This window comes from Dermacentor variabilis, chromosome 7 (assembly GCF_050947875.1).
Source record: "Dermacentor variabilis isolate Ectoservices chromosome 7, ASM5094787v1, whole genome shotgun sequence".
NCBI lineage: Eukaryota > Metazoa > Arthropoda > Arachnida > Ixodida > Ixodidae > Dermacentor > Dermacentor variabilis.
This window is the reverse complement of record NC_134574.1, coordinates 14,033,468-14,061,351: the sequence shown is the minus strand read 5'-3', so window position 1 is coordinate 14,061,351 and position 27,884 is coordinate 14,033,468. Positions and strand designations below refer to the sequence as shown.

General features: G+C 49.3%; 1 protein-coding gene across 3 annotated transcripts in view; it reads right to left on the bottom strand.

Annotated features, from left to right (window-relative positions):
• LOC142587339 (isoaspartyl peptidase/L-asparaginase) overlaps positions 1–27,884 on the bottom strand; it is a 712,895-nt gene that overhangs the window by 348,944 nt on the left and 336,067 nt on the right. For all 3 annotated transcript variants that reach the window (XM_075698262.1, XM_075698261.1, XM_075698263.1), the window contains exon 2: positions 25,466–25,670. In XM_075698262.1, coding sequence (XP_075554377.1) covers positions 25,466–25,652 — 187 coding nt within the window. In that variant the 5' untranslated portion in view covers positions 25,653–25,670. The remainder of the gene's footprint in view (positions 1–25,465; positions 25,671–27,884) is intronic.

Sequence of the window (27,884 nt, the reverse complement as noted above, 5' to 3'; positions counted from 1 at the left end):
TGATCGGCACATCGCGGCCTGGGCGTGCCACTATTTGCAGCGCTTACCGAAGGGGCGGAACGAGGTAAAAAAGAACGCACGATGGCTTGCATCAGCACTGCATGGACAGTCTAAGAAGACAGATTCCACAATTAGTAGGTGTTTCCACGAGCTGCAACCACTACCAAAAGACCACCAAGGAGCAAAACGCCCACTTATTACGGCCCCCAAGGTGCGCTAGGTGCGAAGCCCTTTCCAAAAATCATGGAAACTGCGCAAAGAGATGATCAGCACAGCGCGGCCTGGGCGTGCCACTATTTGCAGCGCTTACCGAAGGGGCGGAACGAGGTAAAAAAAAACGTACGATGGCTTGCATCGGCAGTGCATGGACGGTCTAAGAAGACAGATTCCACAATTAGTAGGTGTTTCCACGAGCTGCAACCACTACCAAAAGACCACCAAGGAGCAAAACGCCCACTTATTAACGCCCCCAAGGTGCGCTAGGTGCACAGCCTTTTGAAAAAATAATGGAAACTGCGCAGCGAGATGATCGGCACATCGCGGCCTGGGCGTGCCACTATTTGCAGCGCTTACCGAAGGGGCGGAACGAGGTAAATAAAGGAAACGTACGATGGCTTGCATCGGCAGTGCATGGACGGTCTAAGAAGCCAGATTGCACAATTAGTAGATATTTCCAGGAGCTACAACCACTGCCAAAAGACCACCAAGGAGCAAAACGCCCACTTATTAAGGCCCCCAAGGCGCGCTAGGTGCGAAGCCCTTTGCAAAAATCATGGAAACTGCGCAAAGAGATGATCAGCACATCGCGGCCTGGGGGTGCCACTATTTGCAGCGCTTACCGAAGGGGCGGAACGAGGTAAAAAAAAGAAACGTACGATGGCTTGCATCAGCAGGGCATGGACGGTCTAAGAAGACAGATTCCACAATTAGTAGGTGTTTCCACGAGCTGCAACCACTGCCAAAAGAACACCAAGGAGCAAAACGCCCACTTATTCCGGCCCCCAGGGTGCGCTAGGTGCGAAGCCCTTTGCAAAAATCATGGAAATTGCACAGCGACATGATCGGCACATCGCGGCCTGGGTGTGCCACTATTTGCAGCGCTTACCGAAGGGGCGGAACGAGGTAAAAAAAAAGAAACGTACGATGGCTTGCATCAGCAGTGCATGGAAGGTGTAAGAAGACAGATTCCACAATCGGTAGGTGTTTCCACGAGCTGCAACCACTGCCAAAAGACCACCAAGGAGCAAAACGCCCACTTATTACGGCCCCCAAGGTGCGCTAGGTGCGAAGCCCTTTGCAAAAATCATGGAAACTGCGCAAAGAGATGATCAGCACATCGCGGCCTGGGCGTGCCACTATTTGCAGCGCTTACCGAAGGGGCGGAACGAGGTAAAAAAGAACGCACGATGGCTTGCATCAGCACTGCATGGACGGTCTAAGAAGACAGATTCCACAATCGGTAGGTGTTTCCACGAACTGCAACCACTCCCAAAAGACCACTAAGGAGCAAAACGCCCACTTATTACGGCCCCCAAGGTGCGCTAGGTGCACAGCCCTTTGCAAAAATCATGGAAACTGCGCAGCGAGATGATCGGCACATCGCGGCCTGGGCATGCCACTATTTGCAGCGCTTACCGAAGGGGCGGAACGAGGTAAACAAAAGAAACGTACGATGGCTTGCATCAGCAGTGCATGGACGGTCTAAGAAGACAGATTCCACAATTAGTACGTGTTTCCACGAGCTGCAACCACTGCCAAAAGACCACCAAGGAGCAAAACGCCCACTTATTAAGGCCCCCAAGGTGCGCTAGGTGCACAGCGTTTTGAAAAAATCATGGAAACTGCGCAGCGAGATGATCGGCACATCGCGGCCTGGGCGTGCCACTATTTGCAGCGCTTACCGAAGGGGCGGAACGAAGTAAATAAAGGAAACGCACGATGGCTTGCATCGGCAGTGCATGGACGGTCTAAGAAGCCAGATTGCACAATTAGTAGATATTTCCAGGATCTACAACCACTGCCAAAAGAACACCAAGGAGAAAAACGCCCACTTATTACGGCCCCCAAGGTGCGCTAGGTGCGAAGCCCTTTGCAAAAATCATGGAAATTGCGCCGCGACATGATCGGCACATCGCGGCCTGGGCGTGCCACTATTTGCAGCGCTTACCGAAGGGGCGGAACGAGGTAAAAAAAAAGAAACGTACGATGGCTTGCATCAGCAGTGCATGGAAGGTGTAAGAAGACAGATTCCACAATCGGTAGGTGTTTCCACGAGCTGCAACCACTGCCAAAAGACCACCAAGGAGCAAAACGCCCACTTATTACGGCCCCCAAGGTGCGCTAGGTGCGAAGCCCTTTGCGAAAATCATGGAAACTGCGCAAAGAGATGATCAGCACTTCGCGGCCTGGGCGTGCCACTATTTGCAGCACTTACCGAAGGGGCGGAACGAGGTAAAAAAAAGAAACGTACGATGGCTTGCATCAGCAGTGCATGGAAGGTCTAAGAAGCCACATTCCACAATTGGTAGGTGTTTCCACAAGCTGCAACCACTGCAAAAAGACCGCCAAGGAGTGAAACGCCCACTTATTAAGGCCCCCAAGGTGCGCTAGGTGCGCAGCTCTTTGCAAAAATCATGGATACTGCACAGTGACATGATCGGCACATCGGGGCCTGGGCGTGCCACTATTTGCAGCACTTACCGAAGGGGCGGAACGAGGTAAAAAAAAGAAACGTACGATGGCTTGCATCAGCAGTGCATGGAAGGTCTAAGAAGCCAGATTCTACAATTGGTAGGTGTTTCCACAAGCTGCAACCACTGCCAAAAGACCGCCAAGGAGTAAAACGCCCACTTATTAAGGCCCCCAAGGTGCGCTAGCTGCACAGCCCTTTGCAAATATCATGGAAACAGCGCGACGAGATGATCAGCACATCGCGGCCTGGGGGTGCCACTATTTGCAGCGCTTACCGAAGGGGCGGAACGAGGTAAAAAAAAAAGAACGTACGATGGCTTGCATCAGCAGTGCATGGACGGTCCAAGAAGACCGATTCCACAATTAGTAGGAGTTTCCACGAGCTGCAACCACTGCCTAAAGAGCACCAAGGAGCGAAACGCCCACTTATTAAGGCCCCCAAGGTGCGCTAGCTGCACAGCTCTTTGGAAAAATCATGGAAACTGCGCAGCGAGATGATCGGCACATCGGGGCCTTTGCGTGCGACTATTTGCAGCGCTTACCGAAGGGGCGGAACGAGGTAAAAAAAAAGAACGTACGATGGCTCGCATCAGCAGTGCTTGGAAGGTCTAAGAAGCCAGATTCCACAATTGGTAGGTGTTTCCACAAGCTGCAACCACTGCCAAAAGGCCGCCAAGGAGTAAAACGCCCACTTATTAAGGCCCCCAAGGTGCGCTAGCCGCACAGCCCTTTGCAAAAATCATGGAAACTGCGCAGCGAGATGATCGGCACATCGGGGCCTGGGCGTGCCACTATTTGCAGCGCTTACCGAAGGGGCAGAACGAGGTAAAAAAAAAACGTTCGATGGCTCGCATCAGCAGTGCATGGAAGGTCTAAGAAGCCAGATTCCACAATTGGTAGGTGTTTCCACGAGCTGCAACCGCTGCCTAAAGACCGCCAAGGAGCAAAAACCAGCTTATTACGGCCCCCAAAGGGCGCTAGGTGCGCAGCCCTTTGCAAAAATCACGGAAACTGCGCAGTGAGATGATCAGCACATCGCGGCCTGGGCGTGCCACTATTTGCAGCGCTTACCGAAGGGGCGGAAGGAGTTAAAAAAAACGTACGATGGTTTGCATCAGCTATGCATAGAAGGTTTAAGAAACCAGATTCCACAATGAGAAGGTGTTTTTACGAGCTATAACTACCGACAAAAGACCTAAAAGTAGCAAAACGCCCACTTATTACGGCCACCAAAGTGCGCTAGGTGCGTAGCCCTTTGCAAAAATCATGGAAACTGCGCAGCGAGATGATCAGCACATCGCGGCCTGGGCGTGCCACTATTTGCAGCGCTTACCGAAGGGGCGGAACGATTTAAAAAAAAACGTACGATGGCTTGCATCAGCAGTGCATGGAAGGTGTAAGAAGCCAGATTCCACAATCGGTAGGTGTTTCCACGAGCTGCAACCACTGCCTAAAGACCGCCAAGGAGCAAAAGGCCAGCTTATTAAGGCCCCCAAGGTGCGCTGGGTGCGCAGCGCTGTGGAAAAAATCATGGAAACTGCACAACGAGATGATCAGTACTTCGCGGCCTGGGCGTGCCACTATTTGCAGCGCTTACCGAAGGGCCGGGACGAGGTAAAAAGAAAACGTACGATGGCTTGCATCAGCAGTGCATGGAAGGTCTAAGAAGCCAGATTCCACAATTAGTAGATATTTGCAGGAGTTGCAACCACTGCCTAAAGACCGCCAAGGAGTAAAACGCCAGCTTATTAAGGCCCCCAAAGGCCGCTAGGAGCGCAGCCCTTTCCAAAATCATGGAAACTGCGCAACGAGATGATGAGCACATCGCGGCCTCGGCGTGCCCCTATTTGCAGCGCTTACCGAAGGGGCGGAACGAGTAAAAAAATATACGTACGATGGCTTGCATCACCAGTGCATAGAAGGTGTAAGAAGCCAGATTCCACAATCCGTAGGTGTTTCCACGAGCTGCAACCACTGCCTAAAGACCGCCAAGGAGCAAAACGCCAGCTTATTAAGGCCCCCAAATAGAGCTAGGTGCGCAGCCCTTTACAAAAATCATCGAAACTGCGGAAAGAGATGATCAGCACATCGCGGCCTGGGCGTGCCACAATTTGCAGCGCTTACCAAAGGGGCGGAACGAGGTAAAAAAAACGTACGATAGCTTGCATCACTAGAGCATGGAAGGTGTAAGAAGCCAGATTCCACAATCGGTTGGTGCTTCCACGAGCTGCTACCACTGCCTAATCACCGCCAAGGAGTAAAAGGCCAGCTTATTAAGGCCCGCAAGGTGCGCTAGGTGCGCAGCGCTGTGCAAAAAAATCATGAAAACTGCACAACGAGATGATCAGTACTTCGCGGCCTGGGCGTGCCACTATTTGCAGCGCTTACCGAAGGGGCGGAACGAGGTAAAAAGAAAACGTACGATGGCTTGCATCAGCAGTGCATGGAAGGTCTAAGAAGCCAGATTCCACAATTAGTAGATATTTCCACGAGTTGCAACCACTGCCTAAAGACCGCCAAGGAGCAAAGCGCCTGCTTATTAAGGCCCCCAAAGACCGCTAGGAGCGCAGCCCTTTCCAAAATCATGGAAACTGCGCAACGAGATGATCAGCACATCGCGGCCTGGGCGTGCCCCTATTTGCAGCGGTTACCGAAGGGGCGGAACGAGGTAAAAAAAAACGTACGATGGCTTGCATCAGCAGTGCCTGGAAGGTGTAAGAAGACAGATTCCACAATTAGTAGGCGTTTCCACGAGCTGCAACCACTGCCTACAGACCGCCAAGGAGTAAAACGCCAGCTTATTAAGGCCCCCAAAGGCCGCTAGGAGCGCAGCCCTTTCCAAAATCACGGAAACTGCGCAACGAGATGATCAGCACATCGCGGCCTCGGCGTGCCCCTATTTGCGGCGCTTACCGAAGGGGCGGAACGAGTAAAAAAATATACGTACGATGGCTTGCATCACCAGTGCATGGAAGGTGTAAGAAGCCAGATTCCACAATCCGTAGGTGTTTCCACGAGCTGCAACCACTGCCTAAAGACCGCCAAGGAGCAAAGCGCCTGCTTATTAAGGCCCCCAAAGACCGCTAGGAGCGCAGCCCTTTCCAAAATCATGGAAACTGCGCAACGAGATGATCAGCACATCGCGGCCTGGGCGTGCCCCTATTTGCAGCGGTTACCGAAGGGGCGGAACGAGGTAAAAAAAAACGTACGATGGCTTGCATCAGCAGTGCCTGGAAGGTGTAAGAAGACAGATTCCACAATTAGTAGGCGTTTCCACGAGCTGCAACCACTGCCTACAGAGCGCCAAGGAGCAAAAGGCCAGCTTATTAAGGCCCCCAAATAGAGCTAGGTGCGCAGCCCTTTACAAAAATCATCGAAACTGCGGAAAGAGATGATCAGCACATCGCGGCCTGGGCGTGCCACTATTTGCAGCGCTTACCAAAGGGGCGGAACGAGGTAAAAAAATATACGTACGATGGCTTGCATCACCAGTGCATGGAAGGTGTAAGAAGCCAGATTCCACAATCCGTAGGTGTTTCCACGAGCTGCAACCACTGCCTAAAGACCGCCAAGGAGCAAAGCGCCTGCTTATTAAGGCCCCCAAAGACCGCTAGGGACACAGCCCTTTGCAAAAATCATGGAAACTGCGCAGCAAGATGATCGGCACATCGCGGCCTGGGCGTGCCTCTATTTGCAGCGCTTACCGAAGGGGCAGAACGAGGAAAAAAAAGCGCACGATCGCTTGCATCAGCAGTGCATAGAAGGTCTAAGAAACCAGATTCCACAATTGGTAGGTATTTCCACGAGCTGCAACCACTTCCAAAAGACCGCCAAGGAGCAAAACGCCAGCTTATTAAGGCCCCCAAATAGAGCTAGGTGCGCAGCCCTTTACAAAAATCATCGAAACTGCGGAAAGAGATGATCAGCACATCGCGGCCTGGGCGTGCCACTATTTGCAGCGCTTACCAAAGGGGCGGAACGAGGTAAAAAAAACGTACGATAGCTTGCATCACTAGAGCATGGAAGGTGTAAGAAGCCAGATTCCACAATCGGTTGGTGCTTCCACGAGCTGCTACCACTGCCTAATCACCGCCAAGGAGCAAAAGGCCAGCTTATTAAGGCCCGCAAGGTGCGCTAGGTGCGCAGCGCTGTGGAAAAAAATCATGAAAACTGCACAACGAGATGATCAGTACTTCGCGGCCTGGGCGTGCCACTATTTGCAGCGCTTACCGAAGTGGCGGAACGAGGTAAAAAAAAGAAACGTACGACGGCTTGCATCAGCAGTGCATGGACGGTCTAAAAAGACAGATTCCACAATTAGTAGGTGTTTCCACGAGCTGCAACCACTGCCAAAAGAACACCAAGGAGCAAAACGCCCACTTATTAAGGCCCCCAAGGTGCGCTAGGTGAACAGCCTTTTGAAAAAATCATGGAAACTGCGCAGCGAGATGATCGGCACATCGCGGCCTGGGCGTGCCACTATTTGCAGCGCTTACCGAAGGGGCGGAACGAGGTAAAAAAAAACGTACGATGGCTTGCATCAGCAGTGCCTGGAAGGTGTAAGAAGACAGATTCCACAATTAGTAGGCGTTTCCACGAGCTGCAACCACTGCCTACAGACCGCCAAGGAGTAAAACGCCAGCTTATTAAGGCCCCCAAAGGCCGCTAGGAGCGCAGCCCTTTCCAAAATCACGGAAACTGCGCAACGAGATGATCAGCACATCGCGGCCTCGGCGTGCCCCTATTTGCGGCGCTTACCGAAGGGGCGGAACGAGTAAAAAAATATACGTACGATGGCTTGCATCACCAGTGCATGGAAGGTGTAAGAAGCCAGATTCCACAATCCGTAGGTGTTTCCACGAGCTGCAACCACTGCCTAAAGACCGCCAAGGAGCAAAGCGCCTGCTTATTAAGGCCCCCAAAGACCGCTAGGAGCGCAGCCCTTTCCAAAATCATGGAAACTGCGCAACGAGATGATCAGCACATCGCGGCCTGGGCGTGCCCCTATTTGCAGCGGTTACCGAAGGGGCGGAACGAGGTAAAAAAAAACGTACGATGGCTTGCATCAGCAGTGCCTGGAAGGTGTAAGAAGACAGATTCCACAATTAGTAGGCGTTTCCACGAGCTGCAACCACTGCCTACAGAGCGCCAAGGAGCAAAAGGCCAGCTTATTAAGGCCCCCAAATAGAGCTAGGTGCGCAGCCCTTTACAAAAATCATCGAAACTGCGGAAAGAGATGATCAGCACATCGCGGCCTGGGCGTGCCACTATTTGCAGCGCTTACCAAAGGGGCGGAACGAGGTAAAAAAATATACGTACGATGGCTTGCATCACCAGTGCATGGAAGGTGTAAGAAGCCAGATTCCACAATCCGTAGGTGTTTCCACGAGCTGCAACCACTGCCTAAAGACCGCCAAGGAGCAAAGCGCCTGCTTATTAAGGCCCCCAAAGACCGCTAGGGACACAGCCCTTTGCAAAAATCATGGAAACTGCGCAGCAAGATGATCGGCACATCGCGGCCTGGGCGTGCCTCTATTTGCAGCGCTTACCGAAGGGGCAGAACGAGGAAAAAAAAGCGCACGATCGCTTGCATCAGCAGTGCATAGAAGGTCTAAGAAACCAGATTCCACAATTGGTAGGTATTTCCACGAGCTGCAACCACTTCCAAAAGACCGCCAAGGAGCAAAACGCCAGCTTATTAAGGCCCCCAAATAGAGCTAGGTGCGCAGCCCTTTACAAAAATCATCGAAACTGCGGAAAGAGATGATCAGCACATCGCGGCCTGGGCGTGCCACTATTTGCAGCGCTTACCAAAGGGGCGGAACGAGGTAAAAAAAACGTACGATAGCTTGCATCACTAGAGCATGGAAGGTGTAAGAAGCCAGATTCCACAATCGGTTGGTGCTTCCACGAGCTGCTACCACTGCCTAATCACCGCCAAGGAGCAAAAGGCCAGCTTATTAAGGCCCGCAAGGTGCGCTAGGTGCGCAGCGCTGTGGAAAAAAATCATGAAAACTGCACAACGAGATGATCAGTACTTCGCGGCCTGGGCGTGCCACTATTTGCAGCGCTTACCGAAGTGGCGGAACGAGGTAAAAAAAAGAAACGTACGATGGCTTGCATCAGCAGTGCATGGACGGTCTAAAAAGACAGATTCCACAATTAGTAGGTGTTTCCACGAGCTGCAACCACTGCCAAAAGAACACCAAGGAGCAAAACGCCCACTTATTAAGGCCCCCAAGGTGCGCTAGGTGAACAGCCTTTTGAAAAAATCATGGAAACTGCGCAGCGAGATGATCGGCACATCGCGGCCTGGGCGTGCCACTATTTGCAGCGCTTACCAAAGGGGCGGAACGAGGTAAAAAAAACGTACGATAGCTTGCATCACTAGAGCATGGAAGGTGTAAGAAGCCAGATTCCACAATCGGTAGGTGTTTCCACGAGCTGCAACCACTGCCTAAAGACCGCCAAGGAGCAAAATGCCAGCTTATTAAGGCCCGCAAGGTGCGCTAGGTGCGCAGCGCTGTGGGAAAAAATCATGAAAACTGCACAACGAGATGATCAGTACTTCGCGGCCTGGGCGTGCCACTATTTGCAGCGCTTACCGAAGGGGCGGGACGAGGTAAAAAGAAAACGTACGATGGCTTGCATCAGCAGTGCATGGAAGGTCTAAGAAGCCAGATTCCACAATTAGTAGATATTTCCACGAGTTGCAACCACTGCCTAAAGACCGCCAAGGAGTAAAACGCCCACTTATTACGGCCACCAAAGTGCGCTAGGTGCGTAGCCCTTTGCAAAAATCATGGAAACTGCGCAGCGAGATGATCAGCACATCGCGGCCTGGGCGTGCCACTATTTGCAGCGCTTACCGAAGGGGCGGAACGAGGTAAAAAAAAAACGTACGATAGCTTGCATCACTAGAGCATGGAAGGTGTAAGAAGCCAGATTCCCGAATAGGTAGGTGCTTCCACGAGCTGCAACCACTGCCTAAAGACCGCCAAAGAGCAAAACGCCAGCTTATTACGGCCCCCAAAGGGCCCTTTGGAAAAATCATGGAAAATGCGCAGCGAGATGATCGGCACATCGGGGCCTGGGCGTGCCACTATTTGCAGCGCTTACCGAAGGGGCGGAACGAGGTAAAAAAAAAACGTACGATGGCTTGCATCAGCAGTGCATGGACGGTCCAAGAAGACCGATTCCACAATTAGTAGGTGTTTCCACGAGCTGCAACCACTGCCAAAGACCGCCAAGGAGTAAAACGCCCACATATTAAGGCCCCCAAGGTGCGCTAGCTGCGCAGCCCTTTGCAAAAATCATGGAAACTGCGCAACGAGATGACCAGCACATCGCGGCCTGGGCGTGCCACTATTTGCAGCGCTTACCGAAGTGGCGGAACGAGGTAAAAAAAAGAAACGTACGACGGCTTCCATCAGCAGTGCATGGACGGTCTAAAAAGACAGATTTACAATTAGTAGCTGTTTCCACGAGCTCCAACCACTGCCTAAAGACCACCAAGGAGCAAAACGCCCTCATATTAAGGCCCCCAAGGTGAGCTAGCTGCACAGCCCTTTGCAAAAATCATGGAAACTGCGCAACGAGATAATCAGCAAATCGCGGCCTGAGCGTGCCACTATTTGCAGCGCTTACCGAAGGGGCGGAACGAGGAAAAAAAAACGTACGATGGCTTGCATCAGCAGTGCATAGAAGGTTTAAGAAACCAGATTCCACAATTGGTAGGTATTTCCACAAGCTGCAACCACTTCCAGAAGACCGCCAAGGAGCAAAACGCCAGCTTATTACGGCCCCCAAAGGGCGCTAGGTGCGCTGCCCTTTGCAAAAATCATAGAAACTGCGCAACGAGATGATCAGCACGTCGCGGCCTGGGCGTGCCCCTATTTGCAGCGCTTACTGAAGGGGCAGAACGAGTAAAAAAAATACGTACAATGGCTTGCATCAGCAATGCATGGAAGGTCTAAAAACCAGATTCCACAATTGGTAGGTATTTCCACAAGCTGCAGCCACTTCTAAAAGAGCCAAGGAGCAAAACGCCAGCTTATTACGGCCCCCAAAGCGCGCTAGGTGCGCAGCCCTTTGCAAAAATCATGGAAACTGCGCAACGAGATGATCAGCACTTCGCGGCCTGGGCGTGCCACTATTTGCAGCGCTTACCGAAGGGGCGGAACGAGGTAAAAAGAAAACGTACGATGGCTTGCATCAGCAGTGCATGGAAGGTCTAAGAAGCCAGATTCCACAATTAGTAGATATTTCCACGAGCTGCAACCACTGCCAAAAGACCGCCAAGGAGTAAAACGCGCACTTATTACGGCCCCCAAGGTGCGCTAGCTGCGCAGCGCTGTGGAAAAATCATGGAAACTGCGCAGCGAGACGATCAGCACATCGCGGCCTGGGCGTGCCACTATTTGCAGCGCTTATCGAAGGGGCGGAACGAGGTAAAAAGAAAACGTACGATGGCTTGCATCAGCAGTGCATGGAAGGTCTAAGAAGACAGATTCCACAATTAGTAGATATTTCCACGAGCTGCAACCACTGCCAAAAGACCGCCAAGGAGTAAAACGCCCACTTTTGACGGCCCCCAAGGTGCGCTAGGAGCGCAGCCCTTTGAAAAATCATAGAAACTGCGCAGCGAGATGATCAGCACATCGCGGCCTGGGCGTGCCACTATTTGCAGCGCTTACCGAAGGGGCGGAACGAGGTAAAAAAACAAACGTACGATGGCTTGCATAAGCAGTGCATGGAAGGTGTAAGAAGCCAGATTCCACAATCGGTAGGTGTTTCCACGAGCTGTAACCACTGCCTAAAGACCGCCAAGGAGCAAAACGCCCCCCTTATTACGGCCCCCAATGTGCGCTAGGTGCGCAGCGCTGTGGAAAAATCATGGAAACTGCGCAACGAGATGATCAGTACTTCGCGGCCTGGGCGTGCCACTATTTGCAGCGCTTACCGAAGGGGCGGAACGAGGTAAAAAGAAAACGTACGATGGTTTGCATCAGCAGTGCATGGAAGGTGTAAGAAGCCAGATTCCACAATCTATAGGTGCTTCCACGAGCTGCAACCACTGCCAAAAGACCTCCAAGGAGTAAAACGCCCACTTATTACGGCCCCCAAAGGGTGCCAGGTGCGCAGACTTTTGGAAAAATCATGGAAACTGCGCAACGAGATGATCAGCACATCGCGTCCTGGGCGTGCCACCGTTTGCAGCGCCGAAGGGGCTAGGTGCGCAGCGCTTTGCAAAAATCATGGAAACTGCGCAACGAGATGATCCGCACATCGTGGCCTGGGCGTACCACTATTTGCAGCGGTTACCGAAGGGGCGAAACGAGGTTAAAAAAAAAACGTTCGATGCTTGCATCAGCAGCGCATAGACGGTCTAAGAAGACAGATTCCACAATTAGTAGGTGTTTCCGCGAGCTGCAACCACTGCCTAAAGACCGCCAAGGAGCAAAACGCCAGCTTATTACGGTCCCCAAAGTGCACTAGGTGCGCCGCCTTTTGCAAAAATCATGGAAACTGCGCAACGAGATGATCCGCACATCGTGGCCTGGGCGTACCACTATTTGCAGCGGTTACCGAAGGGGCGAAACGAGGTTAAAAAAAAAACGTTCGATGCTTGCATCAGCAGCGCATGGACGGTCTAAGAAGACAGATTCTACAATTAGTAGGTGTTTCCGCGAGCTGCAACCACTGCCTAAAGACCGCCAAGGAGCAAAACGCCAGCTTATTACGGCCCCCAAAATGCACTAGGTGCGCCGCCTTTTGCAAAAATCATGGAAACTGCGCAACGAGATGATCAGCACATCGTGGCCTGGGCGTGCCACTATTTGCAGCGCTTACCGAAGGGGCGGAACGAGGTAAAAAAAAAAAACGTTCGATGCTTGCATCAGCAGCGCATGGACGGTCTAAGAAGACAGATTCTACAATTAGTAGGTGTTTCCGCGAGCTGCAACCACTGCCTAAAGACCGCCAAGGAGCAAAATGCCAGCTTATTACGGCCCCCAAGGTGCGCTAGCTGCACAGCCCTTTGCAAAATTCATGGAAACAGCGCGACGAGATGATCAGCACATCGCGGCCTGGGCGTGCCACTATTTGCAGCGCTTACCGAAGGGGCGGAACGAGGTAAAAAAAAAAACGTACGATGGTTTGCACCAGCAGTGCATGGAAGGTGTAAGAAGCCAGATTCCACAATTGGTAGGTGTTTCCACGAGCTGCAACCACTGCCTAAAGACCGCCAAGGAGCAAAACGCCCACTTATTACGGCCCCCAAAGGGCGCTAGGTGCGCAGCGCTTTGCAAAAATCATGGAAACTGCGCAGCGAGATGATCGGCACATCGTGGCCTGGGCGTGCCACTATTTGCAGCGTTTATCGAAGGGGCTGAACGAGGTCAAAGAGAGCGCACGATGGCTTGCATCAGCAGTGCATAGAAGGTGTAAGAAGCCAGATTGCATAATTTGTAGGTGTTTCCACAAGCTGCAACCACTGCCAAAAGACCTCCAAGGAGTAAAACGCCCACTTATTACGGCCCCCAAGGTGCGCTAGGTGCACAGCCCTTTGCAAAAATCATGGAAACTGCGCAGAGAGATAATCAGCACATCGCGGCCTGGGCGTGCCACTATTGGCAGCGCTTACCGAATGGGCGGAGCGAGGTCAAAAAGAACGCACGATGGCTTGCATCAGAAGTGTATGGAAGGTCTAAGGAGCCAGATTCCACAATTAGTAGGTGTTTCTACCAGCTGTAACCACTGCCAAAAGACCGCGAAAAAGCAAAACGCCCACAAACGAACACTGGAGAGTTACTGATCCATTAGTGCAAATGTGTACGTGGTCAGCGCACCTCTCGTGCAACAGGAGCAGAACTGTTTAAGAATGGGAGATGAGAGTTGACATTTTTTTTATTCCATCTCCTTTGGAACTATAGAACAACCTACTGCGTCATTGCATAAATACTCACATACATTTACAGAAAAACTTTTTTTGCCTATTAATAGCTTTTCTAGAATGCTGTCGGTTGTGCGTTTCTCTTCTTTTCCAAATTCTTATTCCGCAGTTGTCTTTCAAGCTTCGTGACAAAATGTCCTTTCCTCAATGTAGCCTCTCCGCTGCTGTACTTGCGTTTTCTACGTGTAAATTTTGTATGTGTTCTACCTGTGTACTCCTGTAAGAACCTCCTAAGGCTCCAGAAGAACTTCAGTTTGACCTAGTTGGTGTTTACTGTATATCATATAGACTGCAAATAAAGACGAGGACAGCGGAAGGGAACACAAAAACGACACGGGTAGTAACTTTCAACTCGTTTCAACTCGTGGCAACATATAGAGAAATAGAAGACGCACAGAACGCAGCAAACAAGAAAACGCACCAGCCTAGCGGGGCAACCAATTATTTAAACAATATATCTCCCATTGAAACAACCTAAAGGAAGTGTCACTAACACTATCTTGGCCGTTTTTAGGTTATGTGCCCCCCTCAGTTCGCGTCTGGTCCTGGCTATTTCCCAGAATCCCTTTTCAAAGAGATAAAGATTCGAGGGAGAAGCCAGGACAACTCTGATTCTGTGTACGCATGAATGGTTCGTATGCGTAGTTCGAAAATCCTTTCTCCGAAACGACGTCTGACGCCGACACCGACGCCGGATCGTTTGCGACACGAGCTCCTTAACGCTATCGCGTTCCTGTTGTTACGGTGCATTTGTACAGAACAGTGCACGCAGGAGGGAGAGGAAGTGGTAGACTGTCTGCTGGAGCTGTCACCTTTGTGCCAGCCTGTGCGTCAACCACTAACTTTTTCCTATGTAAATAGTTATACGTATGTTTGTGCGCCGGGCTTGCTGTTCGTGACATTTGGTGAAGGTGCGGGGTAACGACTCAGAACAGAGCTTCGCAGTGGCCGCCACATTGGTTCTTCACCCGTGTTGCAGGAGACAGTGCCAGGTTTGGCAACGCCCGCATCGACTGCGTCGACTCTCGTACTCACGCATTCGTGTCATACGAGGACGTGCTGGGGCACCGATGGCGCCAACTTCGACGACTGGCTTGAGATGTATGAGTGGGTATTCAGTCGCAAAAATAGGATCCGACAGTGATGCTGGTGAATATAATTGCTTACTTGGCGGGAACAGGACGAGTGTGGTTTCAAAATTACGAAAGAGAAGTCCGTGAGTGGGAGACGTGCAAGCAGAAGCTGCAAGATCTCTTCAGAAAACCTTTGGGTCGGAAGGTAATCGCCAAGAGTTGGCATCACGAGCTTAGACCTCCACCGAGGGTTACATAGCCTAGATACAAGACATGCTGGCTCTCTGCCGCAAAGCCGACGTTGAAATGCCCGAATCTGAAAAAGTTGGGCGTGTCTTAAAACGCATCGCCAATGACGCCTCGATCTACCGATTTGTAAGACCTGTACTTAGATTAATTAACTTATTTATTTCACAATACTGCCGCCTTCCATTTGGAAGCCCAGGCAGGAGTCCTGCAAACATCACGTGATTACAAACTCTCTTTCCTCAAGGGAACAAACAAACAAAACAAAAAATAATAAAAAGACAGCCTAATAGGCAAGGCAAACATATTCTAATACACAAGTAAAAAGAAATACGATGACGCCATCACATTTGCTGCCAATGGATAAGCGTAATAAAAGAGACATCAGAATATGTAACACAAGCAAAAGGAAACAATGAACGCATGACATTACAAGTACGTCTGTACTGCAGATAAGAAGGAATCGGGAGTGGCTTAATTGACCCCGTTTTGCGGAAGGGCGCTTCAATCGCGAATTGTTTTAGGCAGGAAGGAAGAAAGATATGCGTTTGTTCTAGCATGCGGCAATAATAGTGTTTGATTGAACTTACCTCTGGTCAGTTGCGATTTATTAAATTGCATGTAGTTGTCAAATCTCATTTTATTGTGGTTGCTAACTATGTTTGTAGCCATTGTTTGTAGACGGTCCTGTCGTGACGAGTTTCTAGTGTCTGGAGCCGAGATCGCAATCTTAAATCGGTGACCTAAATGCGCCAACCATGAGCATTGCAGATAAACCTAAGAGCTTTTTTTGTACTCTTTCAATAATATCTATACCAGCCTTTTTGTGAGGCTCCCAGACAGTATCTGCACACTCGAGTGTTGGCCCAATAACTGCCTTATGTGCGATTCATTTGGTAGCACTAGTGCAGTTTTTTTTAAACGGTGCTTTAAAAAGCATAACTTTCTCGTTGCTGCCGAAGAAACATACCGAACATGAGCGTTATGGCGTATCTTAGAATGAACTGTAATTCCAAGATATGTGAATTTCTCCACTTGTTTAATATCCATATTATTTATCTTGTAGGTGCAAATTAGCCGATTTCATTACGTGGTAATAACCATGTGCGTGCATTTCGAGACGTTTAGAGTTATATTATAATTATTTTACAAATTTTATGACTCACTACTTCATCATACCGACATCACGCCTGCGCATCGCACTTCATCCCGTTATAGCCATTCAAAGGCTGTTTATCCCCCTCCAGCTCGCACCTCCGCTCATCTTAACTCTTTCTTCGTTCAAACAGCGAAACACTGGAATCATCTACCTGCTGAAGCGGTGCACCACTACAGTCATTCATCGTTCAAGGCACTCACTGAAAATATGACCTAAATATGCCCACCCCTCATGTAAAACCCCAAATGGGGTACTTGAGGTACCAATAAATAAATATGCCACTGGATACACCAGTCGTGTATTGCTATTAGGTAGTCGGTAAAGCTAGATTTATCATCCGCAGATTGAATGCTTGTAAAAACAATACAGTCGTCCGCAAAAAAAGCGGCACCGCACGGAAAACTTGAAAGCCGGGTCCTTTGCGTAAATAAGAAAAAGAAGTGGCCCTAAAACCGAGCCCTGTGGAACCCCCGAAAGTACAGAGGCGAGTGATGAATTCGAAGCACCTATGCCGACAAATTGTGTTCGATGCGTCAAGTAAGAATCAAGCCAGCGCAAAATTTGTTCGCTGCGTATGATGCCGTTTAGCTGCATCATCATTATTTTGTGTGTGAAACCCGATCGAAGGCTTCTTCGAAATCTAAAAAAAAAAGAGATTATCCACCTGCCCAGCTCGGTCCACGATTGCCAGTATTTCGTTAGTCATACGAAGTGACTGCGTAGTGGTCGAAAAGCCCCGCCTGAATCCGTGTTCACTCTTCCTAAAGAAGTCATTATTTTCTAAAAAGGAACTTAAATGCTTACAAATCAAGTGTTCCATTACCTTAGAAGAGGTGAAGAGTAGAGAGATAGGCCTGTAATTTTCTACATCAGGCCTGTAATTTTCTACGTTAAGCTTCCCTCCCTTTTTGTGGACTGCGACTACTTTGGCGACTTTCCAGTCATTAGGTAGATCAATCGTCCCTTACAGCGCATACATAGACGAGGGACAAAAAAGGAAGACGAAGACAAGCGTCGTCGTCCTTTTTTGTCCCTCGTCTATGTATGCGCTGTAAGTGACGATTGATACCATGGAATACCAACTAGCCCTTACCCAAACCTTGATTAGGTAGATCCCCTTCGTTTAAACTTGCATTAAATATTATGAACAGGTATCTCGCGGACCATACGGCGAACCGATTAAGAAAAGCATTAGGCATTGTTAGGAACGGCCTGCAGAGGTGCCGACATGCAAAGTTTTCTCAGTCAGCTGCAGCAGCACGGTTCGCCTTTTCGAGGAACCGACCGTCCTTCTCCAGCCGAACGGCGCCACTAGGTCTACTGTGTCGACTTGCTTTGAAAGGACGACAAGGCGTCGTTCCGCAGCCTCTTGGCGTCACGATGTCTGCGGGGGCGACCGTCTGTGTGAGGAGGACCATGCGCCGAGTCGGCAGCCCTTCGTCGCCCGAATGCCGAGACGAGGTCGACGAACCAGGCTTTGTTAGTGAACTCGCCTCCACCGACCCGGTGTTTGGGGAGCGGCACCGTCGCACGCGCCTTTCATGACGCAAGACGCAGTTCTGCGATGACCGTCTCACCTCGGTGGGGGCAGTGAAACCTGTGCGGGAGTGTGTGTGTGTAAGCCCTTCCGCTCATACGCGGCTCGGCTACGATGACTCTGGTAGAACGTTTTCCCTCACCTAGGGATCTAGGGACGACAGAGTGTTTATAAGCAGCAGTTTTTCGGCTGCTACGGTGTGCTCGTGAGCTGTGTCTTCATACGCGAGAAGCAGTGTGCTTGGAGTTTTGTGCTCGTGTGCTGTGTGCTTCGTCTTCCGTGCTCCATTTGGGAGTGACGCTAGACTGTCGAATGTATCTCTTGTATTAACGTAAATTTTTAAATAAATCATGTACGCCTAGTTCCTCCCAAGTTCTTCCCTACGACCACAAACCCTACAGCATGTCGCCAGGACCTGCAGGTTTTTTTGACATCTAAGTTTAGGAGTGACGAGAACATGCCTTCCTCAGATATGGCAAGATCTGTAAGCTCGAGACCAACGCAGTGAGCATCGTCTTCCTGGGTGGGTTCACGTAAAAATACCTACAAAAAATGTGTTAGCAGCTTCCGCAATGCGTTGAGTGTCGGTAACTTCAGCATCATTCAATGCTATCTTGTTTACAAGGCTGTTCCGCTTCGATATATGCATCCAAACCTTCCTTGGGTTGTCTTTTAGAAAGCTTTGCATTCTGACATTAAAGAAATGGTACTTACTTAATTTTAATTCGGATCTAAGATTTCCTCGGAGGGACGCCAGGACAGAGTGGCTTGACCGATAGCCTGATAATAGCTTTAATCGACGCTTTAAGTGCGGGATTTTACGAGCAAACCATGGGCTTTTTTGGTTGATCTTTTTTCACTTTTTAGGAACGTAATTTATGACGCATTCATGCACGGCGATCTTAAAGTGTCATTAAAACTTCTTTCTGGGCGAGTTGGTGCATACTTGACATGAAAACTGTTTACAGCGCAAACATATGCAACCACAAAGTATAAGGGACAGGACACAAGCGCTTGTGTCCTGTCCCTTATACTTTGTGGTTGCATGTGTTTGCGCTGTAAACAGTTTTCATATCTTAAAGTGTAGCCACAGCTCAGTGACACCTAGGGAACTCTGTCTTTGTTTTTGGCAAAAACATGTCAAAATCTTGTTCTAAGCAATCGAGAATGCTTTCGTCTTTGGCGTTATTGAAATCTAAGAATTTTTTCATAGGTTCGTGCGATCTTGCTATAGCAAAGTTGCATTTGAAGAGAATAATGTTGTGATTGGATATTCCAGGTAAAACAACCAAGCAAGGGCTCTTTCCATGAATGGCTTCAGAAACAAAAGCAAGATCAAGTGTTGTGCTGGAACTGGAATGGACACATGTCGGTATCTGCACAAGCTGTGTGAGGTTAAAGCAGTACGCAATTTCAAGCAACATTTCAGACTGCGCGCAAGGCGGTAGTCAGCACAGTTGTTTCCAGATTATTCTGGGCAGATGGATGTCACCTCACATGACAATCTTGTTGTAGCGTTTGGTGTTTATTTGAAGAAATTCATTTAATGACTGAAGCATCGAAACGTCAACGCTGGGACGCCTGTAGACTACACCGACTAGTAGGCTGCATTCACACAAATGAACAAGAATCCACGCCATTTGAACACTCGTCGCATGAGAAATAATGGTGAAGCCAATTGCCTTTTTAAGATAATTGCTATGCCACCCCCTCTTGAGCCACGATCCCTGCTGACCATTATGTGAGAGCTTGGTACTATGCCTGCATTCGAGATGTTTTCGCTTAGCCCCGTTTCGGTTAGGAGTGTTGCATCCGGACGAAAGGCCAAGAGTAAACTTTCTAGTTTCATAGTTTTTTTCCTTATACTCCTAGCATAAGCACATAGCATAGTGAGCTCTCGTGGGGCAGGAGCATACTCAATAATTTATTGCTCTGTTCTCGTTTTTATCTGTTGTTCGTTGTGTTTACGGCATCTGGTCACTTGCCATTCAAGGGGACTGCCTTGTTGAGTGTATCATCCCACCTGAGTAGCTTGCCGTTAAGTCTTACCTTGTCGTAAGTTAACACCACATTGGCGTGATTGTTCCTGTTTTGCTATGTGCATTCCCACAACTTTTTCATGACATCATCATGGAGTGCAAGCGTTTCGAGCAGGTGAAGAGCCGTCGCATCTACCAGTCATTTGCACGCCTTCCGAATAAGGCTGTAAGAACGTCTTGTGAAGACCTACAAGACTCTACTGCATGGCAGCAGCAGCAGCAGCCTTCAGAGCAGCTGACGAAGATTGTGCACCGTGAGCTGGAAGCCATGTGTCCTGCGGCTCTTGTTAGGAATGGGCGTACGGGGTGACAACGTGCCAGCTATTTCAGCCCGCTGCACGTGTTCCAATCCAACCGGACGGGGCGCACTTCAGAGAACTGCGAATAACCGGCAGCCACGTGGCGCGGGGTCAGCTCAGGAATGTGCTACCCGGCGTGCCACCCGGGACGAACCAGAGTTCTACGAAGCCCCTCTGACGTCGGCTCCGGACCTTTACACCTGTGTGTGTGTGCGGCACTGAAACCTGTGCAACACGTGTATGTGAGCCCACTACTTCCAAAAGGGCGGGTCATCTTCGGTGACGTCGAACGGTGACGTCGAACGATGACTGGACGAACGTTCCCGTCCGCTTGGAATCAAGGGGGGACCAAGTGCTTATAAGCAGCGATTGTCGGCTGCTAGTGGGTGCTCGTCGTAGTGAGCTGAGTGCTCGTTGTCATGCTCGAGATGTACTACTGAGCTGCGTGCTCGTTGTCATGCTCGAAATGTACTCGTGAGCTGTGTGCTCGTAAGCTATTTGCTGTATGTTAGTCTTGCGGGCTCCATATGGGAGTCAGGCTAGTCTGTCGATATGTCTTGTCTAAGATGTAAATACTGCAAATAATTCCTGCTCGCCTAGTCCTGTCGCCCAAGATCCTCCCTACAACTACGACCGCTCCAACTCTAATATCTGGTTGACAGCGGTGGAATCGGCTTACGGCTCCTAGATCGGCCTATGGCTCCTAAATCGGCCTACGACACGGAGACAGCAACGGCAGCTGACGGACGTTGGCACATGGTGACCGACCGGTATCGTGATCAAGTTGGAGGCGACTTGGGATTGACCACCCCTTGCAACTGAATGGGTACGGCGGAGAAGCACTGGTGATATTGTGCTGCTTCAGGGGCTAAGCTGTTGGTTTTGGCTGTAAGATTTAGCAGGCTTCAATTTCTCTGTGTTTTTGGATTTGATTCGCTGGGATCTTTTATTTGTATTCAGATTTGCGTGGGTAACGCAGCAAGTATTGTGTGGCAGCAGAGCCAAAGCTTAAAGTAGCGACAATGGTCCTAATGTGTTTGACCAGAGCTGACCTGTTGTGGTTGTGTGAGGAGATCGAGGTAGACGTAGAGGAGGACTTGACGGAAGCAGAAATTCGTAAGGCAATTCTAGAAAGTAACAATGATTCCAAATTTCTAGAACAAATGGGCAATCGAATTCTAAGTAAAAAACGGGAACAGGAAGCAATTACGCAAGAACAGGATGAACTTAGGCAAAAACAGGAAGAAGCTAGGCAGAAACTGAAAGGGGTTTCGCAGGAAGAAGGCCTAACAGAAGTAACGAGGCAGTACGTTGCTGCATTGAACAATGGGATTCAAGATTTTGAGCAGTTAATCGAGCAAAGTCAACAGCGGCTTGAGAAATCTGTGGGCTGGACGCAGCGAAAGTGGGAGCAAGTAGACACCAGATTTCAGTCGAAAGCCGAAAGCCGATAGAAGTAGTAGTACCTGTGAAAGTAGCAGCACGTTCACAGGTGAACTCGAAGTGCTAGCAGCTAACGCTGCCTTAGTGGCAACCGAGGCCGTTAAAGGCCAGAGTGAGAGCGACGAGGTGCTGTGCCAACAGAGGACTGTAGAGACAGCTAGGCCAGCTGCGAACAAATTGGCACAGTTACCGCGCGTGTGCGTCGCATCTCATGGTAGCAAGGTCGTTAGCGAGGTACGGAATACTACGGACTTGATAGACGCGAGCACCCATGTCGAGTCAGATCTGCGTGCCGAAGTTAAGTGCGAGCTGGATGGTGCAGTTGAGGGTAGTTCGCAGGATTGCAAGCTCCGTAGCTCAAAGGAAGACCACTGCATTGTTCAGGGATCGGTGCGATTCTCCGCCAGTCTAGATAGCCAAGAGAGAGTAGATTTAAATGAAGATCACTCAGACTGTGCGGGTAAGAGACCGATCCGGGCCGACGAAATGTGTACCGGCCAGCACGAGGCGGGAGAAGGCGACATGAGGGGGGATTCAAAGAGAAAGCGCCGCAGAAAGAAGCGCGGTAAAGATCGGAATGCGGTGGCTAATGTAGCGAAGCCAAAGACGGCGACAGGCGCGAAAAGGCAGGGCGCGGAGAAAAGAAAGGTGCGGTCGTCGGTGACGATGTTGACGCACACAACACGTTCGAGCCACAGGTCAAAAGGAGACCGCGAAGTATGTTCTGCACGGACGCGGACAAAGGACACGGGGCAGTTAAATTCCTCGTCGTTCCGTCGTTCTTCTCGAAGCTCAGCGTGTAGTACAAGGAAGCGCAAGGTGGCAAGACGAGACCAGGTGGGGAGTAGCGACGCGGTCAATCGAGGTCATGATGAAAGCGGGGCGCCAGGATGCAAATTGGCATTAAACTTTAACGTCTTGGAGGAGCTGATAGTGAGTCAGTCCTTTTGTTGTTCCTGGGTAGCCAGAATAGCTTTCGAACTGCGACCACCTCGGTTACGGCTCAAAGTATGAGTCACTCAAAAACGTTTGAAACGGGAGGCCAAGAAGAGCTTCCGTAGGAGTGAAACGTGGTGTTGTTTTTAGCATTTGAAATTTTCGCGATTTGAGACTGGGATTTTTTTCAATGTGTAAGGAATGAGCTTTGTTTGTGTTTTCGTTTGAGAAGCTCCGAGATTTGAAAGATGAGGTTTATGTAAAGATGTAGTCTCGCGAGTTGTTAAGTTAATGAGTAGATAGGCTTTCTTTTTTGTGTGTGAGTAACCTGAGTGTCAAGGTTATCGGTGAGAGGCCTATGGTAACAGGCGTGTGTTTAAGTTAGCCTTCTTTCTTTTATAAGTGTATTTTTATTTTATAAGGTTGAGCACGTAGCTTTTCAGTAAGCGCATCATTTGCACTGAGAAGAGTACTTAGTTCCATTAGCGCGTGTCCTGTGTGGACGGAAGGAAGCAGATTTATGACTGGGTTGCTCGTGTGTGTTGAGGGCAGCCGTATTCTTACTTCTCTAGTGAGCGTGCGTGAAACGAGTTATTAGCAGACACATTTGTTCGAAGGTTCCTCTGTGTTGCGTAAGTTACGCAAGTTGGGCTGTTCGTTTCAGGAACGTGTCCTGTAGGGACTAAAGGAACAAATGTGAGCCAGCGTGATGAAAACTTTGTATGCTGCAAGCGTGTGTTCGCAATAGGGACCACAAAGATACCGCGATTGTATTTACGTACCTATGGAGTTGGCCAGACTGTTCAGTGGCAACAGTACGTGAGATAAGCACGCCACTGTGATAGGGTAAGAACAGGCTGTTCGTGAAGTTAGGCTGCTTAAGATATGTTCGGGTATTGGTGGTTGAGAAGCCTTCGGTTTAGTTCTACGTAAATCCTTGCTCTTATGCAATGCGACGGTCAGGTTTGGTCAAACTCAGGGGGAACGTGAACGCTCGCTTTGGCGGCACAAAATTTTTGGGCAAAATTTAGGATTCCAGTTGAGTGACTTGCATTGAAATTATGATAGGAGGCTTGGTGGATTAACAGCTGATTCCGGGGGTTTGAACGCTGAGCGTTATTGTGTTGCCGGGTCGACTCTTCTGTGCCAGTTGTTGTGAGATGGTTGAAGGCATTCCAAATACGCAGGGGTTGCAGAGAGCAAAGCCATCGTCTTGCTCGCCAGCCATTCTCTTCCTGCCCAGCGGTCGCCAGCACTGGCAAGGCGAGATTTTCTGGGCCATGGAGCAGCTGTTAGGAATGACCGTACGTGGTGACAACGTGCCAGCTATTTCAGCCCGCTGCACGTGTTCCAATCCAACCGGACGGGGCGCACTTCAGAGAACTGCGAATAACCGGCAGCCACGTGGCGCGGGGTCAGCTCAGGAATGTGCTACCCGGCGTGCCACCCGGGACGGAACAGAGTTCTACGAAGCCCCTCTGATGTCGGCTCCGGATCTTTATACCTGTGTGTGTGTGCGGCACTCAAACGTGTGCAACACGTGTATGTGAGCCCGCCACCTCCAAAAGGGCGGGTCATCTTCGGTGACATCGAACGGTGACGTCGAGCGATGACTGGACGAACGTTTCCGTCCGCTTGGAATCAAGGCGGGACCAAGTGCTTATAAGCAGCGATTGTCGGCTGCTAGTGGGTGCTCGTCGTAGTGAGATGAGTGCTCGCTGTCATGCTCGAGATGTACTAGTGAGCTGCGTGCTCGTAAGCTGTTTGCTGTATGTTATTCTTGCGGGCTCCATATGGGAGTCACGCTAGACTGTCGATATGTCTTGTCTAAGATGTAAATAATGTAAATAAATCATGTTCACCTAGCTCCTACCAAGTTCGTCCCTTCAGCTACGACTGCCAAATCTGACACTCTTCACCCATCTGCCAATGATACATGCGCTCCTATGGTCCCTCATGGTTTTCACCATGTCCAGCCGCAAGCCTAGCCGAACTTGCACGCGACGGACGGTAAGACCACATGGCGACGTCGTTCGTTAACCGTCACCAAGAAACGCCAATTATGCTTGGCATGTGTACTGCCCGAACCACTGTTGCTGTTTTCAACACTTCCGTTCTATTTGCTGGTCGTGAGCGGTGATCCCATGACTTGATTGACGATACCGCCATCTCTGTATTGGACGTTCCGTCCTCGTCTGCAGCCACCTCCTGTACGATCAGTTGCGCAGTGTCCGATCCCGGCATAATTTCAAAGATGATCGCTCATGACCTGCTTTCCGAACAGGCTACGGATCTCTGCCAGGATTCCTCTTCGATACAATATGAATGTCCTGCTTCGCTGGGTCATACGAAGCTCTACGTTTGAGTATTGAACCCAACCAGGTCAGCGCCACTGATGTCTGCATAACTGGGACTCGACCCACACATGAAATAGTGTGTGCCTCACAACCTCAAATAAAGCTAATCAAGCTTAGTGCACTGGATTCGATTTGGTTTTGCATTCACCAGGACAGTATACTTGTGTTGTCGGCTCCTCGTTTTGTCCGTGTTTGTGCGCACTTCACCATGATCTCCTATGCGTAACCGACTAGCCCAAAAGTCAGTGCTCTTGCGCTACACACCTAATAGTTTGCAATAACCATGGTCTAAATTGATAGGAGAACACCTGATGACCGTTCATAGAGACCTGATGTCTGTATTTGAGTTCTTGGGCTGGTGCAAATGCTGCAGCCTTTGGTTGCAAGACAGTTTTTTTCCCAATGCACATAGCCACATGGCTTTACAGATCCCACAACATGCTGGAAATATGCTCTTCAAGCGTCCCTTCCCCAGTTCAAGCTCAGTGCTACAAGTGTTGACACAGCACTGCCAATAGTCTTGTCAACTGTAGTCAATGGCTACGCCCCAAGGAACCGACGCTATCCACTACACAACAGGGCTTCGCTTAAAGTGCCTTTGTTGTCGGCAGATTCGCAAGATTTTGGCGTCGCCGTAGGGGGGCACCCCTAAATTGATGGAAACTGAAAACAAAACTGTGACACTCAGTGCATGCAAGTCCGTCAAAAAAGGTCAAATGAGCCAGCCTCACCAGCATTGAAAGCAGGGTGGTCCTCCATAACCCGGACGGCTGCTTCGACTGCATCAACAGAAGTGCCTCCATTCTGAAGCAGTGCGTATCCCGCATCCACTGCAGCACGCAGGGCAACCATCTTTTCTTCAAGAATGGGCGAAGAGACCTTCCCGGCCCCACCATGCACTGCCACAACAGGAAGCATGCCTGCACACGGAGTCAGCTGCAATGCCAGCGGATAGAGACAAATGAGTATGATGAAACAAACAGACAAATAACTGCAGCTCACTCATTGATTATTCGTGACGCACTACACATCTGACCTTCTGGTCACCTTTCAAATTCTCTGATCGCTGAATGTCTATGGTGTGCTTCTCGTAGATTTGAGAGAATAAACGACATCAAAAAATTAAATTTTTGTTTCAAGATATACATTTGTAGATTTAGATTTCAAAGTTACACTTCAACGTTATATTTTCATACGCAAAAATCTAGTATCTCCAAGCAGAAGAGTGAAATATGATTTTAGTCGAGTCATCGTAGCAGTAATTTTTCCATTCGTGCTCCCTCGATGAGGGTCGCAATCACAAGCTTTGCCCAGATGGTGAGCTCTATTTTTGTCAGCATCAGCTCATTCTTCAATTTTCACCAGTGCCCAAGGATCCTAATTCCACGGAATCATTTGAAACTCACATTCTCGATAGGTTGTCCAGGTTAACTTGTTTTCTTATGTTTTCATTTAATTCTAGGTTCTAGAAGATCACGTTCAAGCGGTCACGGTCAACCAACTCGCCCACTAGTCCGTGCTCTTGAGCTTCAAGGGTGTGATCGGATAAGCAGAGTGAAGGGAGGTCCCGACTATTTGTATTTTAAATAAAATGTTAAATTTCATACCAAAATTAAACCGAGCTTGTTTTTCAGCGCACACCTCTATTTCATGAGAAAAAATGTTAACAGAGAAAAGCTGGGAAATGCGGCTACTGCGATGCACGAAGTTTTCAATTCGGAAGGCAAAAAATGCGGCTACTGCGATGCACGAAGTTTTCAATTCGGAAGGCAACTAAACCAAATACAATATTCAACGCTCTTATACTCTTTATGCCTACATTACAGACGTTCTTTAACGAGAATATAGTGCACTCAAATGTCCGCACACAGAGAAACCACGAACAAAAACTGACAAACTTGAATTTTGAAGAAGAGGCTAAAAAATTGTCCTTTCTGGAAATCTTTTAACGTGTGTTGTTTCTGTGAAATTATTTCCAGATCTTTTTCGGCGCCTACTTCTCTACAAGCCAAACGCGCATTAAAAGCGTATTTAGTCACTCTTGCGTACCAGTATTCTTCATTTAGGCGGAAGAACTTGAAGATCGCAAAACATTGAAAGTGGGTTAGTACTGACGCCAAAAAAAAAACAATCTCTGATGTTCAACTAATTTCACCGGCATTATATACTGTCATTTGTTATATTCTATAAGCACAGACATGTATAATTTTGATGTAAGTAGAAATGAAGGTAATAACTAGTCATGTAAAGGCTGCGGTGTGTGCTGTGGCGCGGCCCGTCTTCTGGAATGATGCACTGCGCAAGCGTCCGGTTTATTTATGGCTTCTGTTTGTGCCATATGAGCAGCCACAAGCGCTACAGAGGGAATAAATGCGCTTTGTGTAAGAAATGCAAAGGCCTGACTAGATCCAATTCTGGTGGCTCATTGAATATGACGCTCTCTTGCTGAACAAGATGTCGCATGTTCAACTCCCTCCATGGTGGCCGCATTCCAATGGAATCAAATGCAATGACTGCCAGTACCTTAGATTTACGGAAACGTAAAGCAGGAATGGTGATATTGACAAGTGTACCTGTTTATCTTTCTCCGGTGATTGCTTTTCGCCAGATACAAAATGGTAGCAAACATTTTTATAATTCCACGAACGATCACACAGAGAGTAAACAAGGACAGGCGCAGTCATTGTTTGCTCTGCCGTTCACAGCTCTCTCTGTGATCGTTTATTCGGGCAGTTCAAAATTCTTGGCTAGCTAATATGCACCAACTAGTCCAACAAATTCTTCTAAAGAACAAACGGTAAACTTTATCGCTCAGTGAAAGACGCACATGCCTGATTTGGAACTTACGCGAATGGTATCGTCGATTCTCTCTGTTGTGTATGTCCTCGCCGAACCTTGTATAATCAGATTGCATGCGCGACACGATTTCTGTAGTTGTTTCTGGAAACAATGCGGGCATCTGCAATCGCACTGGAATCTTCGACTTGTGATATACAAAAGCCGACGCACTTGAACCACTGATCAGATTTTCAAGATCGCCAGCTGTGTTTGCCGCTATTGCTGTGCTTTGAGGGTCATTTGCCTTTGTTGGCACAGGTTCTCCCAATAAAAAGTTTATTTCGTAATTCACAGTATTCCTACTGTGTTCTC